The sequence below is a fragment of the Micropterus salmoides genome, unplaced genomic scaffold, assembly GCF_014851395.1.
Source record: "Micropterus salmoides isolate LMB-PRFRI ecotype aquatic unplaced genomic scaffold, ASM1485139v1 Ms_hic_scaffold_10, whole genome shotgun sequence".
Lineage (NCBI taxonomy): Eukaryota > Metazoa > Chordata > Actinopteri > Centrarchiformes > Centrarchidae > Micropterus > Micropterus salmoides.
The window spans coordinates 30,421,818-30,441,135 of record NW_024040041.1 but is presented as its reverse complement, the minus strand read 5'-3'; the positions used below and the strand labels follow the sequence as shown (position 1 = coordinate 30,441,135).

At 39.0% G+C, this 19,318-nt stretch overlaps 1 protein-coding gene across 1 annotated transcript in view; it reads left to right on the top strand.

Moving 5' to 3' along the window:
- Window positions 1–18,747, top strand: part of gsg1l (gsg1-like) — a 40,187-nt gene extending 21,440 nt beyond the window's left edge. Inside the window, exons 3-5 of the mRNA XM_038707771.1 lie at window positions 10,042–10,194; window positions 14,414–14,525; window positions 17,924–18,747. Coding sequence (XP_038563699.1) covers window positions 10,042–10,194; window positions 14,414–14,525; window positions 17,924–18,287 — 629 coding nt within the window. The 3' untranslated portion in view covers window positions 18,288–18,747. The remainder of the gene's footprint in view (window positions 1–10,041; window positions 10,195–14,413; window positions 14,526–17,923) is intronic.
- The last annotated feature ends 571 nt before the right edge of the window (window positions 18,748–19,318 follow it).

Here is a 19,318-nt window from a genome sequence, read left to right as displayed (position 1 = left end):
GAATAGTCAATGTTAAACTTGTGGCTCTTACTTTGAAGTGTTACAACATTGTGACCAAAACTTGTTTCCTAAAATTACAGTAAGTACTAATAGTGTAAAAATGATCGAAATCTACATTTTATTTACCTAAAAACAAATCTAATTTTAAACCTGAATTAACTGATTTTTACCTCAACAAGCTGTAAACAAAACATACATCTTATCAAGGACCTTATAAAAGGTCTTTATCCTATTTTCACAGCAGACATAGAGCAACATGATCACCCCAATGCAGTGTTGGTTGTCTTCGCTCTGTCTCTCAACCAACTCCTGAGGAAAATATCTGACTCTTTAGCTGCAAAATGCTTCACTTTGCTCATCAGCTAGTCTCTAACTGTGTTTGAGCTGGTGCTCGGCAGGTAGTGTACAGAGATTTGATGAAAACAGCTGCCTGCTGCCTGCTGCTGGAATTGATGCTGATGTTGAGGAACAGTGAGAATCAACCAAAACAGTAAATGTGCTGTAAAACCAAAACAACGCTAAAAGCTTCATAGAGCTGTGGGGAACTCGTCAGGTGATTATTCCCTGTAGATTCCTCACTATGAGCAACGTTCTTCATGTTGCACATAGTAAGTCGATCCATTGTTAAAATAAAGATACTGATTAGTGCTGCTTTAAGATACTTATGCAGTTCTCAAGAACCGCTCATCTGATTGGCTTCACACTTGACACAGCACTCCTGTGGGTCATCAGCAATACACCCACCAAGACTGAAGACGATCCGATCAGCTGTTCTTGAGATATGCAAGTTGCAGTCATACACACATACAGACAGACAGACAGATTCCTTCCTAGTTGATGCTGCTACAGCAGCACCTATTGGCCAAATGGCATCAAATGTTTCATGGTCACCCAGACATTATCTCTACACATGTCCACCAAATGTGGTTGCAATAGCACAACGCATTCAGAAAATATGAAATTTTTGTAATATGAGCCACAGCATTTGAGCAAACTTGAAGGGCCAGATATAGCAACACTTCATGGGAATATTAAAAATCCAAAATCATTACTTTGTCCGGCTTGGTCCAGAGAAGTGCTGTACCAAATTTGATGATGATTGCTCAAAATTTGTCGGAGGAGCAATGAAAAACAGATTTGGACAAAATTCAAAATGCAGAGAATTCGATCCAGACTAATATGGTCCATCATTATTTTACAGAAACATATTGGATCCCTGTTTTCTTAAATCAAAACTACAGGTTTGTATTCAAGTTTGAGCCAAAAAAATAAAAAAACATCTAATGCCGTCAGCTGGTATAAAAAAGCTGCTGCTCGGACAGGATATCAAACCTGCTTTAGCTTCTCTTCACTGGTTACCAGTTTGTTTTAAATCACTTCATGGTTCAACCCTCAGCTAAATTACTGATTTGCTGCTCCCCTATGAGCTACGATGCAACCTCAGATAAAGGTGACCTGGCTTTTGCAGTCAGGGCCCCCCACCTCAAGAACTCCATGACTGATTTTATTTGCCTCTGTCCTCTGTTTAATCCTGGTTTAACAAAGTAACGCACTTTGAAACAAAAAAAAGCCACAGTACAATGGAAGTAGCTCAGAAAACTTCTCTTTAAAAACAATTAAAAGCCAGAGTAACAAAATAATTAAAGTAATAAAATGGGTTTGGTGCAGTTTGATACTAAAGCAGCTTGTGTCTGACACTGGATAAATCAGTTTCTTTATTTTTTAATTTGAAGCTAACATCATTAGCTAATTTGTCAACAGACAGAAAATCATCCACAACCATTTTGGGAATTGATTAATGGTTTTGTTTTTCATTTATTAGGTAAAATTAGGTGATTGCAGCTTCACTTGTAAGATGTGCTCATTTTCTCTGTTTCATATTATTGTTAATTGAATCCCTGGGTTTTTATAAATGTTGATGAAATTAAGCAAATTTTTCTGACATGTTTTTAAAGTAAATTATTTTAAAAAATGTCATCTCAAAATGAATTGAAATTTTTAGACATAAATCTGTAGAGCTAATTTAATTCACTAGAAATGACCTCAGTGTATTAAAATGTCTCCTCTGATTGATTTTGTTTAAAATTCTAAATCCAGCAGTAAATCAATTAATCAATAATCCTGTCACTGACGGACCCTGTGGGTCTAAATCTTATAAAATCTGCATTCTTGACATGGAGATGTTTTGAAAAAACATGGTGTCAAAAAGAAGCGATCAAAAAATGACAGACAGACAGAAACTGTCAACATTATGCACCACTGACATACTCAAAACATGCACATGCAGGGTAATTAAAGATGTAATTATTTAAGATGAGGCTCGGTCTGATGAGCTCCTTCCTTCCTGTTATCAGTCCTGCTGGTCGTCAGATTAATGAAGTCTCAGTCTGCTCCATCTACTAATACATATTCAACAAGAGAAACACGGGAGATAATTATTTTGGTCAATATTGTTTTCCCTTACAGCCATTTTATACCCCTGAAATTCGTTTCCATTGACTGGTTAGAAGTTAAAGCTGCAGCTAATGAGAAACCAGAGAGGGAGGGTTGGCATTTCAAAGCGATATGGCGCCTTCATTAAAAAACAGATCTAATACGTTCAGATTTGTCAGTGTCAAATGTGTAATTCATATAATTTGCAGGGTCCTGGTCTTAAAATCTGGAACAAGATCTTTCTTGCAGGTCATCTTATGTTTTAAATGTGCTTTACTGGCATGACCATAATTTAAAAAACATATTGCTTAAGCATGTGGTAAAAGGGAAAAGACAGAGGATCAGCAAGGTTTTACAATCCATCCTGAGGGGAACATGAATGCCACATTTCATCACAATCCATCCAATAGTTGTTCAACTAAGTCAGTGAGATTCATCATCTGAGGACCACGAATGTTTATTTGAAAATGTCACGGCAGTCCATCCAATAGTTGTCAAGTTATTTCAGTCTGGATCAAAGCAGTAGTAACTATCTAAAAGCATAGCTAAAAAGAAAACAGTATGAGGAAACACAGCTCAGTTGCCTCACTGTTTGTCATTCTGAAGGTTTCGGCTGCTGAGACTCTGCAGGTTTGTATTTTCTTGATTTTGCACCTTGACATCGTAAAGTGGTTAGATGTTTTTACTCTTCCTCTCACTCCACTCTTCTCTCCTATTTTCTCTTATTCATTTTTCAGCAGTTGGTTTCCTCCAATTTCTTCTCAGTCTTTTATTTTCTATAACTTTGTTGTTTGGTTTCATAAAACATCACTGCTCCCTCTGACTGTCTGCCGCCTGTCTGTATGCTTTCACTAGGAAGTCTGTTTTCATGCTGTAACACTGTTCATCTCAGCTTATAAATTGTAAATACTGTTTTTAACTGACTACTGACAATACTAATACTTTTGAAGCTAATGCAGAACCTGATTTGGGTGTGTGGACAGAGATTTCTTCCTGACAAACATCCATCATCTACCAGTGTTTCACTGATAAATAACAAGAACACTTGATCCATAAACTGTTGCAAGACAAGTGACCAAAACAGCATAATTATTAGGCTGCATTTAGAAAACCACTCTGTTGAAAATGCCATTTCTGTCAGTCCCTGCTTGTAATCAGTGTATTTTATGGTTGATCAAAAGGCACGCATCTGGAGCCAGCTAACTTGGCCAAAATCGGACTTATAAACCGCCGGTGCAGGTTTATAAGTCCGATTTTGGCCAAGTTATACCATACGCACACTGCGACGGGCTTGCGACCTGTCCAGGGTGTACCCCGCCTTTCGCCCGATGTCAGCTGGGATTGGTTCCAGCCCCCCGCGACCCTGTACGCAGGATAAGCGGTTGACGATGGATGGATGGATGACATACGCACATGTTTACTAAGTGAAGATTTACACATCACTAAATTAATAAGGATCGCATCAAACTAACTTGTTTCTATGCAGAGTTCACTAATAGATGAACCTGCTGACTAATGATGTAAACTGGGAGGATTTTAAATTACATTTCACAAAAATGACCTAACTAAAATTACAAAATGTTATGCCAATAACTTTAGACTAAATTACCAAATAACATTCGTTAGGTTGCCTAATCAGATATATACCTCTCATTGTCATGACAACTCCAGTCATACCTACATTTATAAAAGGCAAACAGTCAGTTTAATATGTTGCTCACCCAAAATTGTACACAGAAAAACACATTTACAAAAACCAAATCCATGGGATTCATTAACAGTGAGACATACAAACAACCAAACACTAAATCAAGACTTTCAAATGGCACCAAGTCAAAACACAACAGCAACACAAAATCCCAGAATAAGAGCAGCAGTCCCCGCGACAGAAGCCTCTCTCTTCTGGTACAGAAGCTTTTAAGCTCTTCATTCCCAGGCCAGGTGTACTTTATTCAGCAATCAGAAGTAGCACACCTGGGCAGTAGAACTAGAGAGGACCGAAGAGGAAAAGGGACAAAGAGGACAGGGAAACACATATAGCCGTAACAGGCCCTAAAAGGCCCCTTTTATTATTTTTTTGCCATGCTAGTGGTGTGACTAAAGTGATGACAATGTGGGTCAGTCCAGTCTGAAAAATTGAACACACACACACAACTACTGGAGGGATTGACATCAAAGGTTGTACAGACACTCATGGTATCCAGAGAATGAATCCTACTGAATTTGGTGACCTTTTTTTATGTAATGAGCTATCATCAGGTCAAATTTAGTTTGTCCAATACCTATTTGTGTCGTTACTTCTTGTGACAATACAGTGACTTTCTGTTTACATAGTTGACCACTGTCGGGCATTTGTTCTGATTACATCACTTATGATGAAAAACCAGCATCCGTCTTTCCTAACACAGCCAAGCATCAAGCAAGTGCAACAACACAAGACACAGCTTTTAATAATTACAACTCCAACAGAAAGAACAACAGCTCGCAGTCTGTCCTGCAGCCTTATTTCTTGCTGCTGAGCCCAGTTATTTTAACCACTCTCCACCCGCCGGCACAACACCGGCGCCGCTCTCCACAAGAAGCAGCATAATGTAGGCTGAAACTTGGGTGGCGAGCTAGCCTACAGACAGCTACTGATGCAGAGTGTGTGTCCAAGTCAGCTAACATCAACCCCTGATTTATGGCTAACGGCTAAACATCTGGCCGATTCAGCTCGAGTTGAACTTTGCAGCAGGCCAATAAGTTATTACTGACTAGTCCAACAGCAAGGTCAACTCGGCATCTGTCCTGCATCCTTTCAGCTCTTTCAGCTCCCGCCATTGAATAAAATCCAGTCTGTTGTTTACTCTTGTCCAGTCTCACTTTTTCTCTTCCTCGCTTCGCTTCTGCCGTGATATCAATACTGAAAATACTGAGCTAGCTTCTTCCAAAGAACTTCCATTGTACATGAAATACATTTAGCTACTTCTTGTAGCTTGCATGTTGAGTTGCGTTGGGGCCATAAAGCATTACACCGTTGTCAAGATAGGGTTCCTGGGATTCCAATGCTACATAGTGCATCGACTCAGTGTGCCATCAAAATGATTTTTAAAAAGTTTCTTTAAGTTTTAATGATGCAGCCTAATTCATTAATATATAATTTTTTAATATCACCCCACAAGATACTTCTGGTTATCTGCCACTGGTCTGCTGTTCCCAGAATTTAAACACAACTTGACTTATCTGAGTCATTTCTTCATTTCTTCTGCCATCGATATTAATTACAATTTTGGCTGCACTGTATTGTTTCTTCTTTTTCTTTTTTTCTTTTTCTCTTTTTCTGCCTAGAGAGAAGTGTGACACAAATATAGCTGTCAGGTTTGGCTCTTCAAGGATCCTGTAGCTCGCCCAAACTCACTGATGTTCAAATTGAAAACTGTGGCCTGGAGATTGCACTTCCAACTCATCTACATCCACAACAGAGCGGAGCAGAGCAGATAATCCTGTTTAATGCTGGGTCATGAGCCTGATGCTATTCAGAAGGAGCTTCTGCCTTTTAGAAATTATAAATGTGGAGAGAAAAAAGTCAGAGGTCCAGTAGTGAGAGTGGATCCCGAGGGCAGCTTTCGACTGCAGGATGACAGCTCCGCTCTGCCTTAAAAATGTTCACATTTCCAGAGCGTGAAGAAGTACAGGAAGGTTGTAAAACTTGTTCATCACCCTGCATAATGTCTCTCTCTGCTCTGATGGAATTTTTTTCTCCCCCTCTTGGAGTACAGCTCTGTGTGACCAGAGGGCCCCGCCGACACAGTAAAGAGCAAATCACTGTGTCACACAAGCAGGTGGTGAAATCAAATACACCTTGTCCTCCTCCTGTGGGCGTATCAGAAACAAATGTTTCACCTTGTTTTGAGCTCTAAGTGTCATGTCTCGCCTGTTGCGGAGAGATGTATCATCATTCTCCAAAACATTCATCAGAGTTTCTGGGTTACCAAACACTGGGTGAATGAATGGCGACAGAATAAATGGAGAGATCCAACTTCCCCACCCTCAGTTTGTGCCTGGAGGACAAAAATACAACAACAATGGGAGTCTAATATCCACATCCGTCTGAAAGGACCAGGAGTGAAGGTCAACACTGACTTTTTATTAGAAAAAAAAAGGCAAGGGAAGTTACCTGTAGAGCACATTTCATACACAAAGAAGTTCAGAGTGCTTTTAAACATTTAGTAAATACTGCAATTATCATTAAAATGTAAATATAAACATTGCAAATCATTTTAAAAGAAATTAAGAAGATAAAGGCAGAGAAATAAGTATTTGAAAGGTAAATATGTAAATGCATGGCGGATAATGGTTAGTGCTCAAAGTCAAAACTGGAGGAGAAGTTTTTATGCTGGATTAAAAATAAGTCAAGTTATATTATCTGGGAGTTTGTTCCAGCTCTGTGGTGCACAACTAATGTTACATGTTTAGTTACACTCATTACCAGATGACCTGAGAGCCCGAGAGGGTTCATACAGATAAAGACAGTCAGATATAGATTTTATTCACTGTGAAATGTATAGACAAGCAGCAGTAATGCGTGACACACCGAGAGCCATTGCAGAGACCTGATATTTGGTTTAATGTGTTCAGTTTTCAGGGGTGAGTTGTAATTCAAGTAACGGAGTATATATATATTTGTAGGGTTTTTTTCACGTTTTTCTTTTGAAAACATTACAATTCTTTTTTGGGGCCAGCAATCTAATTTTATCTTCGCTAAATTTGCCATTTATACCTTCATTACAAGTAGTCTGTTATCAACTATTTTGCTACCTTAAAAGAAATGTGCTGCCCAAGCTGTGTGCGTTGTTTCATAGCAATGCCCGATAGTGAATTCATTAAAAATAACTGTTACTTATTTAGGAAACAGTCATTTTTGAGAAGCCTATGAAGAGAAGTATGGGCGGCTTCACGTTTGACACAAAGGTCTCCTACTGTATAAAGGCTCCCGTGTTATTGCCACATTAATTCTTACTACTTTTAGGAATAATCATATTGGATTGGCTGCCTGAGCTTTTGGAGAAGTTAAATCAAATGAAGCAGTCTTCATATCAAAGCAAGTGGTTTGGCTGGCTGCATGTCCATAACAGATACAGGAAATAACAGTAGGCAGCTAGCTAGTGTGATATTTCAAAGTGATCTTATTTATACCTTCATGCAGGTGAACAAAACTGGTAAAATTATTGTATTAAACAGAAATAGCTAAATTAGACATAATCAACATGCAAAGCAAAGGCCATTTCATAGAAATAACACTATTTCTAACCTGATGCACAGCAGCTGAAACATTAATTATTCCAATAAGAGATGTGAGACTTGCCTTGGACTTGCAGCAAAAAAAAGGTTTATGAAGATCTATGGCCAACACACTCTAAGTAACTTTTACATTGAGTAGTTTATTGACAAAGTACGTATAATTTTACTTGAGTAGATTTGTCAAATGGTAATTTTTACTTTTACTTGAACAAAGATTTTCAGTTTAGCCACCACTGACAGTTTTTATTAGTCTTTGTTAGGACTCATCAGCAACATTGTGAAGGAGATGAAGTTGTTTTGGGGAAAGCATGGGCACTCTGATTCTTGTTATTTTTAAGATGATATTATCCAGACTTACGGATTTGTGGCTGTTAAAGTTCAGTCAAACAAGTCAAGCAGGAACAGAGGACTTGGATTTTAGTTTTTAAAGACAGAGAGTCAAGAAGAGTGCCGACAGTCAGCGTTTCTTCCTACCAAAGATATATATTTCAGTTTTTCATTTGGATATCACCTGAATAATTGAGATTCAACATTATCTTTATTAGTTTATAGCAAAACAACCATTGATCTCACAAACACAACAATGCACAAAGTAAATAAAAATGAAATAAATGCCAGATCATCCCACCCCTCCCTCTCAACACCATTTACCTACCTAGCCACCCACATACTCCCCACCCCTTGGGGTCCAACCGCTGTGTCTGAGAAAATGGGCAGCTAGCATTGGTACATGATAATACAAAGATGTGTAAATAAAAAAATTAAAAAAGCCAAAACGTGATGCAATTTAGTTACCACAGTGGTATAGATAGAGCAGTTGAGCAAAAAGATTCAGGGGTATTGGATAAAAAGAAAGAAAGTATAAGTCATTACAACTATAAAACACATGTCTGTTTCTGATATGACTGTCGGATTCAAAAATTATAATATAAAAAGAGTGAGATGTCAAATCTTTTTAAATTCACCAGGCTTACCCTTCAGATTATCCATTATTCTTTCATTTGGTAAACATGATGCTACTTCATTGGTCCATCTAGTAGTTGTAGGTGATTGCTCATCTTTCCACTGCATGGCTACACATTGGCTGTGCATACATTTTATTTTAGCATTATGCATAATTTGGTTATACACCAGTGCATTAAGAAGTTTGTCATGTTTTGTTAAAGTTGTTTTGTTAAAGTTTTGTTAATTTTTTTGCTTCTGTTTCTCTTTATATGCTGTGATCTATGGTGTAAAAAACTTGCATTGTTTTGGTTTAGTCCTCTTAGTAACTCACAAAACACTCCATATTTACTTTGTCTTCACTTTGACACACTGCTGAGTGTTTGGTCAAATGAGCTCCTTCAATCTAACTATGAGCCCCCTGAATCCGGCCTCTGTATTCTCACTACAGAGAGATTTTCACCTCATGGTTCTTTAGCAGGTCTTCATGTTTTTGCTCCCTGAGCGCCAAGTGGAAATGCTTCAGATGTTTGACAATTCAAAAACCCTGACCTCTAGAGTTCAGGAGCTCTTTCAACCCAACTCTGTTTCTTTTTGTGAACTTCTGTATCAGTGTGCATGTCTGAGAAAGTGACTCAGAGCTAAAAGGAAAATGTAGTCAGAATAAGAAGAAACCTCTCCCACAAGTCATTGCTGCAGTCAGTTTGATGTATATCCTCTTCTGGCACCAATCCCAGTCTTTGTGTATCATCTGACAATGCCAGCTCCAAACAGACTTTTATTTAAGATTTTAATTTAAGAACATTTTAAACTAAGCCATAATGCTGAACATAGTGATTAATTTACATTGCTGCAAATCCTGCTGTGCAGCTGAGAATGTCATGTTTTTTCCAAAACGTCTATACCTGGGTTCAGAAAACGTACAGTTCAATTAATGGGGAGGAAAAAGTGGCATATTATAGTTTATTATTTGATATCTCTACATTTGGAGCATCTCATGTTTATTTTCAAGTGAAAAAAACTCTGAAACAGCAAATTTTTCTTTACTAGTCAGTGTTGCACTCTGACATGGCACATTTGCAGTTCACAGTGATATCAGTGGCAGCGAGATTTACCATTCAAAACTCTTACTTAGTTACGAAATGTCTTTGAATTCACGCAAAAGTAAACATAAGCAGCTTCTCATTTCTAATCAGTCATCAGTTGCTTAAATTGGTCTTGGTCTCCTCCTCTCTTGCAGACGTTATTTATGTTTCTGACTCGTTTTAAAGTGAGAACTCATGAAAGGCTCCTCACGTGTCATTTCACGCTGTTCAGTCTTTTGTAAATGTGTGTTTCCTCTGTAGCACAGCCTGCTTAACTGAGATGTGTGTGTTGTGTTTGCAGGTGTGTTGTGGTTGTCGGTGGTGTCTGAGGTACTCTACATCCTGCTGCTGGTGGTCGGCTTCAGCCTGATGTGTCTCGAGCTTTTCCACTCCAGCAACGTCATTGACGGACTCAAACTCAACGCCTTTGCCGCCGTCTTCACCGTGCTGTCGGGTAAGACACCACAAAGGCCTTTAACTTTTAAGACTATTTAACTTCTCCATGCACAGTTGAAGTACAGTGGTCGAAAGAAACTCAGTACAGATTTGAGGTACTTGAACTTCCATTTTCTGCTGCTTAATATACAGTATTATTCTTTTCAGGGGTAAATATCGTACGTTTTACTCACACAACATTTATGACTAAACTGCACATTTTGGAGTGGCCTTTTATTGTGGCCAGCCTAAAGCACACCTGTGCAATACCCATGCTGTCTGATCAGCATCTTGATATGTCACACCTGTGAGGTGGATGGATTATCTCAGCAAAGAAGAAGTGCTCACTAACACAGATTTTGACAGATTTGTGAACAGTGTTTGAGAGAAATAGGCCTGAAAGTCTTAGATCTTTGAGTTCAGCTCATGATGAATGGGGACAAAAACAAAAGTGTTGCGTTTATAATTTTGTTCAGTGTAACTGCAGTTTGCTTATGTACTTTTACTTAAGTTGGAAATTGATTGCAATACGTTTTCTTGAAATGGAGTTCTGCACTGTTGCATTGGTACTTTTACTGAACCAAAGGACCTGACTTCTTCTTCTACTGTGAAAGTGGGCGAAGTTGTCGCAGAAATCACTACTGTGTGTCCTGTCCTGTCGGTAGATACATGTAGATGTTTTTGTCTTGAACATGTTTTCCTTGAAAAAGAGAATTTGTAATATAAGTGGGATCTTGTTGGTTAATAATACTGATTTGAAGTAATACTTTAGTATGTTTACAACATAAACACTGACAGACATCATGTTCCTCTAACGCAGTTCCTCATTCAGAAATGCTCTGAGCATAACGAGGGGTGGACAGGGACTGATGCAGATTTGTGAGAGGTCTTCCAGGGTCAGAGGTTTGATTTTTCTCCCAACTCATGTTAAACCTCTTACACAAGAAGTTGGCTCTGTGTCAGGCTGCACACTGCTCATCTCCTCCTCATGCCTCTCTGAGGATGTTTCCAACGGCCGGTGATTCTTTTTAGAGCCCATTTTAGAGGCTTTTCACTGCTAACCTGAGAAGCTGTGATCATATTACTATTCTTTACGCATCACACCACAAGTGATAGATGTGATCTGAATCACAGATCTTAATGACATGAGATGCTAATGAATATCCTCTTAACAGGAAAATGTTAATGAAGGTTTTGAAAATCAATATCATGGCAGCATTACTGAAACATGATCAAGACTTGAAAAGCACATACAGGTTGAAAAAAAAGATGAGCTGGTCATAATCAATACAAAGAAAAAACTCATAACAATGTAATTTTAGCAGACAAATATAATTTATAGGTCTTTCAACATTAGTGAATTAAAAATGTGGTAAAAATGGATAAACCCTTTTATATTGAAAGAGGTAAGAACTCGTTTTCATTGCTCAAGATTGCTATTTTAGTACTATACTATGATCCAGAGGTGCGACCAAGTCATTGTTTTACAAGTCACAAGTAATTCTCAAGTCTTAGCACTCAAGTCTGAAGTCAAGACCGACGAGTCCCAAGTCAAATCTCAAGTCCTAAACTTTGAATTTTGAGTCCTTAACAAGTCAGAATGTGCTCTTCACCAAATTTAATACCATTTCAAACTTAAAAATTAAAAAACAAAGTGTTTGATTTCGCCAAATCAAGTCTAAAGTCATCATATTTGTGAGTCCAAGGCATATGACTGCTATTATCATTATATCGAAGATTACTATCCTGATTAATTTTGCAGTTACGATCAAAGAGGAGCTGGTGTATCTGTTTACAGAGCAGCTAAACCAACCAGGCTGAGAAGATTCATGGCCTCCTCGTTTGACTAATGAAAATAATCACAATAAAAAGAATAAAAATAAACTTATTAATGCTTTTACTAACTAATAAAAGCAGTTGTTTGCTATGATGATGTGTGCTGTTTGTCACATATATTTCCATTGAGCTGCTTTTCTGCTTCTTCTTCTATTCCTGTGTTGAAAATATTAAAAAGCATGAGATGAAAAGTGCAGGAAATGGCTTTCCTTGTTTTGTTTACTTGAGTGATAAGTGCTAGCCTCAGTGACAGCTACTTTACATGTCCTTTGGCTTCTTCAGCATAAAAGCCCCCAATGTTTTGCCGGTTCAATGCTTTTAGCAACAGGAAATGTTTGGTTTGCATCAGCCGTAATTTAATACAGCTCCGAAATGTCTGCAGGAGAGTGAACAGCAAAAAATGGACCTCATGCAAGAACCCTTCCTATATTTGTTCTTAAGTGGCTTGTGCGAGTGATTTACAATAACTTGCCGCATTCACCAATTTACGAGTGGTCTAGACCGGTCAGGCGCCATTTAGTCAATTAGTCTGCTGTTAGTTTTCCACTAATGGATTGTATATTTCATTTCTTTAAGGCATTTTTACCAGGCCGTGTTGTTGGTCACAGTCACACTTGATTTAGTTTGAACCGATGTAATGTGATACTAAGGAGGCAATCGCAAAATTTCTTTGATTAGTATATTTCTCATTACTGCTGAAAGTAATAATATCAAACTGCTTTCTGTATGTTGGTTTGGGACTTAAACATTCATGACGGGTCATATTAAAAGCTAAATCACTGACAGCCAAACAAATAGCAAAGCAGATGAAGGACAATTCCTAGAAATCTCTGTCGTCAGGCTGTCAAGATCAAGGAGAAATTATGCTCCCTTTGTGGTGAACTGTAAATCTGGGGCTGCATCAACAACCTCAGTGAAAATCATCACAAACTCTGGCTCTAACCCATCACGCACTTCCACGTGTGACACACACAGAAAACAAACCGTGTTTTCTCCTGTTGATGGTGATGTAGAACCTCTGCATTAATGTCTCTCATTGACTCAATTACATTGTGGCTTTTTGATTTACTGTATGTTTATGAGTGATTATATCGCTGTCTCTAATTGATTGGATGTCTCATAACTGGCAAGTTAAATCAATTGGTACTGTGTAATGACTCATTATAATAGTTACATGTGTTTTGATTTATTACTGATATTATGTTCAGCTGCAACTTAGAGGTAATTTGATTTACTATTGTTTTGTTAATGGTAATTATCATGGCTGATTATCTTGTGCTGAGGGTTGTTATGCAAGAACAGGAAAACATACTGAAGATGCAGATTCTCTGTTTTAGAGCCTTGCCATTAGTGGGGATAAAAGTGAACTTTTGCCCTGACTGTGGTGCTAGAGGAAAGGTCAAAGGACCATTAAAATCAGAAGGGTTAATCCTCTGGGGAGCGTGAGTATCTACTGCAGCAGTTATGGAAATCCAGTGATTTGTTTTTGAGATATACTGTACCTTACCATGGTGAAGGGACAATTCTGACCTGATGATGTGACAGAGGAAAAGTCATTTTCATTCATCATCTTGGGAACATGAATATTCTTAAGAAATTCTGTGGCAGTTCATTCTCTAGTTGTCAAGACTTTTAGTCCGAGCTGTTTGCTAATGACCCTTGCTAGCTGACGGCTAGACACAAGATCACAGAGCCACTTCCAGCTAATTTAATTTAGGCAGAAAAGGCAAATCAATATTACAAATGTATCTCAATAGGCTTTTACAGGTCCCCATGCAGACGGTGCGAAAATGGCAATTTCCAAAAATTCAGTCTTAACAGTAAGCACAAATGAACGAGAGAGTACACAGTCATGCTAACAGCTATGTGAGGCTGTACATAGGGGATTGCAGTGCTTTTAGCTAAATGCTAACATCAGCATGCTAACATGCTCACAACGATAATGCTAACATGCTGATGTTTACAGATGTAATGCTTACCATGTTCACCATCTTAGTTTAGCATGTTAGCATGCTAACATTAGCTAATTATCAGAAAACACAAAGTACAGCTGAGGCTGATAGGAATGTCATTAGACCTAAATTTCATCCCATCCCATAGACGTGGAGGATTGACATTGCAGCTAACACAGCTAAAAAAACATAATTATTAATTATAATCCAACTGTAGAATTATATCAGTTATTGAAAGAAGTTTATTGGTAAACAAGCTGTGATTGCATACAAAGTCAATGGAAAGATGCGATTAAATGCAACTTAAGTCACCTGGGGCAGCGTGACTTTGCTTCATGAATACATAGAGAATTATTATTAATAGTTAATAGTTCATTTGGGCCTTTTTGGGATTCGTTTGACATAGAAAATGTTGCTTGTAATGACCGTGTGTGTGTTTGTGTGTTGCAGGTCTTCTGGGTATGGTGGCCCACATGATGTACACTCAGGTGTTCCAGATCACAGTCAGTCTGGGTCCTGAAGACTGGAGGCCTCACAGCTGGGACTACGGCTGGTCCTTCTGGTTAGTCTGCACACGCACCCACACACAGCCTCTTTGTAGGGACTTGTCACTGACATAATGATCCTAGCCCTTTACCCAAACCTTAACCTACATGCCCAACCTTAACCCAATTGTAGCCTGAACCCTAAAATCAAGTCTGAACCCTCAGACAGCCCTTTAAACTTGTGGGGTCCAGCATTTTGGTCCCTGCAAAGCTGTCGGACCTCACAAGTTTAGTGGAATTCTAGGTTTTTGGACCCCACAAATGTAGTGAAACAAGCCTCCCCACACACAAATATGCCCTAATTTTGTAACGTATTGTGTTAATAGACTCCTGCATTATTAATAAAGGATGAATGTTTCACATGTTTTAAAATGACTTAATACATTGTTATCCAGTGTTTCAATAAAAGACCAATGGTGTCGATCACACACACACAACATGTGGAACAACCAGACCCGTCATCCCTCCATTTAGTCAATCATAAATCATCTCTTCAGGATGTTGCTGGAGGCATGTACTGTAGGAGAGTTTCAGCACAGGGAGCGACGGGACTGTTGCTTCTGGGATAATTAGCCAGACAAGACGCACCTTGACCTTCCCTTCTCTCTGCTCGAAGGCAGAGCCGAGCTGCAGCTGTTCACTTTGCTCATTTGTGGATCAAGGACAGAGATTCTCAGAGAAGAACAGCATCCAGACAATCCCTCTCACACCTTCAAATTCATTCTTGAGTTTGAGAACAGGCAGGTGAAGATCATGTGAGACGCTCAAAGGCTCCAGAACAGCTACTAAATTGACCTTGTGGTGACATTGTTTTTGTTACTGCTGTTTCCAAGGTCACCAATGTACTTTGAACCCCAATAATAATGTTTATTTAGTTACCAAAGCCAGCATTACACATGGATTATAAAAAGCATCATAAAACAGTAAAATACAGAGAACCATAAGGAGTCATAAACAAGCATTTTAAGATGGGAAAACAAGAATAAGTTCGAAATATCTGCAACAATCACCCCCCACATTTTCTCTGCCAGTCATTCAAGTAAAGGCCTCTCATTTAACACCATGAGGGAGCCATTCAGGTCCTTAAAGTGGAGTAATTTCAGCAGGAATGATTAACCTCTACTGGAGCAGAAGGCCAAAAAGCTCCTTCAGGACAAATAAAAAAGCGTGAATGTGCTCTGCTCTGAGGGCGATTAAAGGGAACACGTGCACGCTCACATGTTCTGTTTAAAGCTCTTTAGAAACTGAGCTTAAGCTTCATTTCAGCCGAGGGTGAAGTGAAAACAGTAAGTTTGTACCAGGCTGGGATTCCCATCATATGTTTTAATCCTTAAAAAATCCACATTTCATTAGCTGCTTTAAAGGGAAATTACAGCTTTAACCTAGATCTTATTCTCATAATTTTGACTGTGGGTTATAATAACTTTGCACCCCTGTTATGGAGATTTAACACTTCAGTTTTACATAAATCATTTCAAATGCTTAAGTCCGAGCGAGAGTAAGCACAGACCCCTGCATTAACAAGTGTAAGTAACTGCATATGTTATATGTTTGTTTTGCATGTGTGAGGTTGTGGGTCACTGTTGATTTACCATGTGTAGATGCTAGAAAAGTAACGCCATATGAAAGAATGTTAGCTTACATAAACATCTTCTATGGAGATTCAATAAAACCAGGTGCCACAGATGGTTATCCAGTGGACTTTGAGGACGGTCTTGATTCCTTTCACTTTGATGGCTGTCCGTATTTATTAGAAACGGAGTGCAGGAGGAGGCGCTAAATGGAACAGGATAATAAGACCCAGGTAGAAAAATACCGTAATTTTCCTATTTTATTTGCCATGTATCTTTGATCCATATGGCATTTTAGATATATATACATATTCGATATATAAATATTTTGGTCCTAAAGCTGCCAATATAAATATCAAGAATAAATATCAGTTAGGTTCAATTCAGTGTATTGTGTTTCACTGAATAACAAATTATTACTTTATTTATTAGAGAGAAGGAGTGCATGCTGATTTCCAATGTCCTTATCTCTCTCTCTTGCTCTCATTTCTCGTCATTTCTCAAGGCACACCTGTGCAATACCCATGCTGTCTGATCAGCATCTTGATATGCCACACCTGTGAGGTGGAATGATTATCTCTGCAAAGGAGAAGTGCTCACTAACACAGATTTTCACAGATCTGTGAACAATATTTGAGAGAAATAGGCCTTTTACATAGAAAAAGTCTTTGAGTTCAGCTCATGATGAATGGGGGCAAAAACAAAAGAGTTGCGTTTATTTATTTTGTTCAGTGTATATTTTGGTTGTTTTACTGAGTTGGTACTTTATTTTTATTCTTTTTATTGTGTTTTACTTTAAACACTCTATGTTTAAATTATGAACCAAAGAGAAAAGGTGACTGATGGCTGTGACATTAAACCAACTAAAAGGAAATCCTACCATAGTTTGGATTCCTTTTTTGCGAGATAACGAGTGATGGGTCGCATCAGTCATTTTGCTTCATTTTGGGGTTTTGTTCTTGTCTCTCTTCACGGTTTACTTGCTCAGCATGTTTATGGTTCTTCGCTTGTCATCTTTCTTGGCACGTAGTGATTGACTCTGCACAGAGGGACTATCAGCTTCCCTCTTAACCACCTAATATCACACCTATTCCCTTCAGACACTCTCTCAGTTAGAAGCACATCAGGTATGTACCTGCTAACTTTAATTGGAGCAGAGCCCGAGGCTGAAGAGCTCAGAGTATTCACTGAATCACCACAGATGTTTCACAGATGTCTCATTTCTCCATCTGGCTCGTCACCACTCCCTCTCAGAGGACCTCAACAACAACGTTGGTCATTTTGTCTGTTAGCCATCCAACACTGGCTAGATAAGCATGGACGTTTGTCTGATCATTTGAAACCAAGATGCCAATCAGAGATGACTTGTCCAATCAAATATTAAGGATCAGGTTAGGGATAAAATTTGACACAATAATTTAAGACATTCCTCAGTTGTGCTTGTCACTGTTTTTCTATCACTAATTTTCAAGAGATTATTGGAAATTAGCCTTTAACACACTCATTTTAGTAACCCCTGACCTTTTTACTGGCACCCATCAGGCTCAATGTCAGGCATCAAAACAAACTATAGCAACATTTTTAGCTACAAATGAGCTCAATGTCAAATATCATTAACATGTGCTAATTATCATAAAACACAAAGTAAACCTGAGACTGACTGATTGTCATTAGTTCTGCAGGTATTGAACAAATCGAACAAAGACATTACCATCCACAGAGCCACACCTAGTGTGGCAAAGTACATCAGGATGAGTAAAGAGATTCACTGCTTCTTCTTCTTCTTCTTCCCTTCCTTCTCACCCACTCATCAACAACATGTGTCTGTGTCTCTCTCCAACCAGCATGGCCTGGGGTTCCTTCACTTGCTGCATGGCCGCCTCCGTCACCACCCTCAACTCCTACACCAAGACGGTGATCGAGTTCAGACACAAACGAAAGCTGTTTGAGCAGGGCCTGCGCGAGGAGCAGAACTACCTGGACCAGGAGGCTTTCCACTACTTTCGGGACCGCTCCCTCCAGTCCATCTCCAGCACCGTGGAGGTCTACCCCGGCCACAGCGGAACCAGAGCCGGGCTCGGCTCGGGTCCTTGCCCAGGACCGGGTCCGGGTCCCGGTCCCGGTCCTGGACGGGGCAAAATTAGAGCCATGTCAGCCTCCATGGACCTGGGGGAGAACACAGACTCGCTGGGGGAGGAACAGTGCTGAGCCATCCATGGGAATAGGAGTGTCATGTGGGGGGCGTGGCCACATCAGGCGCACTGCTCCTTTAGGTCTGAACTGGCCACCGTTTCTGCCACCAAACGCGAAAGCACAGCCGCCCATATTTTCAGTTTTAAGAAGATTATTAACTTGACTGGAAGAGACAGGAAACGTCAGTGAAATTAATAAAGTTAGATGGATATATTCTTTATATATTAAATAAAAATCATTATAAAGTGTGAAAACCAGACTGAGATCTTTGACTGAGATCTTCGTGGATGGAAATCAGTTGTTCTCCTGCATATTACAAGGTGCTATGTGTAGTATTTTGACATTGATATTATCAGTTTTAAGTGTTTGTGCTGGCAAACTGTAGCCTTAAGTGGCAGTTACAATATAATGGTGAATGCTGAAGAGTAGCGTAACAGTAGCACAAGTAGAAAACCAATAAAGTCACCAAACAGACTCACTCATGTCAGTTACTCAATATCTACCTTAAGTTGGCTAGCATTAGCTACCATGAACTACTGATCATACCAGACCAGGTGAGGCCACAGCAGCAAAACCCCCGAAGTACTGAACTAAATTAGGGTGTGTTATATTTTAGATGATGGAGATTACATGATGACAAATTAGAAGAGATTGTATCTGGATATTTTGGATAAGGGACAAACCGTGTAACGAGTGTAATGAGGTATTATGCATGCTGATACGCTGTAAAAGCTGAATTGGAGCTGTATTTTCTTGTGTGTGTGTGTGTGTTGACAAATAAATAGATGTTTAACTTTGCTAAAGGTCCTTTATATAGAGATTTTGAACTTTAATATAGCAGCAAACAACTATTTGAAAATATAGTAATGGCGTTTTGGGCAGAGAATGACGTCACACCCCCTCTCTGTGTGTGTGTTGTCATCCAAACTTCTATGTTCTTTGCATTGTTAGCTGCGTGCATGTTAATGCATGTGAGTCCGTTGCTGTGAAACTGTTGTCCTTGAGTAAAGCGATACAACGGGTGTTTCTTTTCTCATGTAACGTGG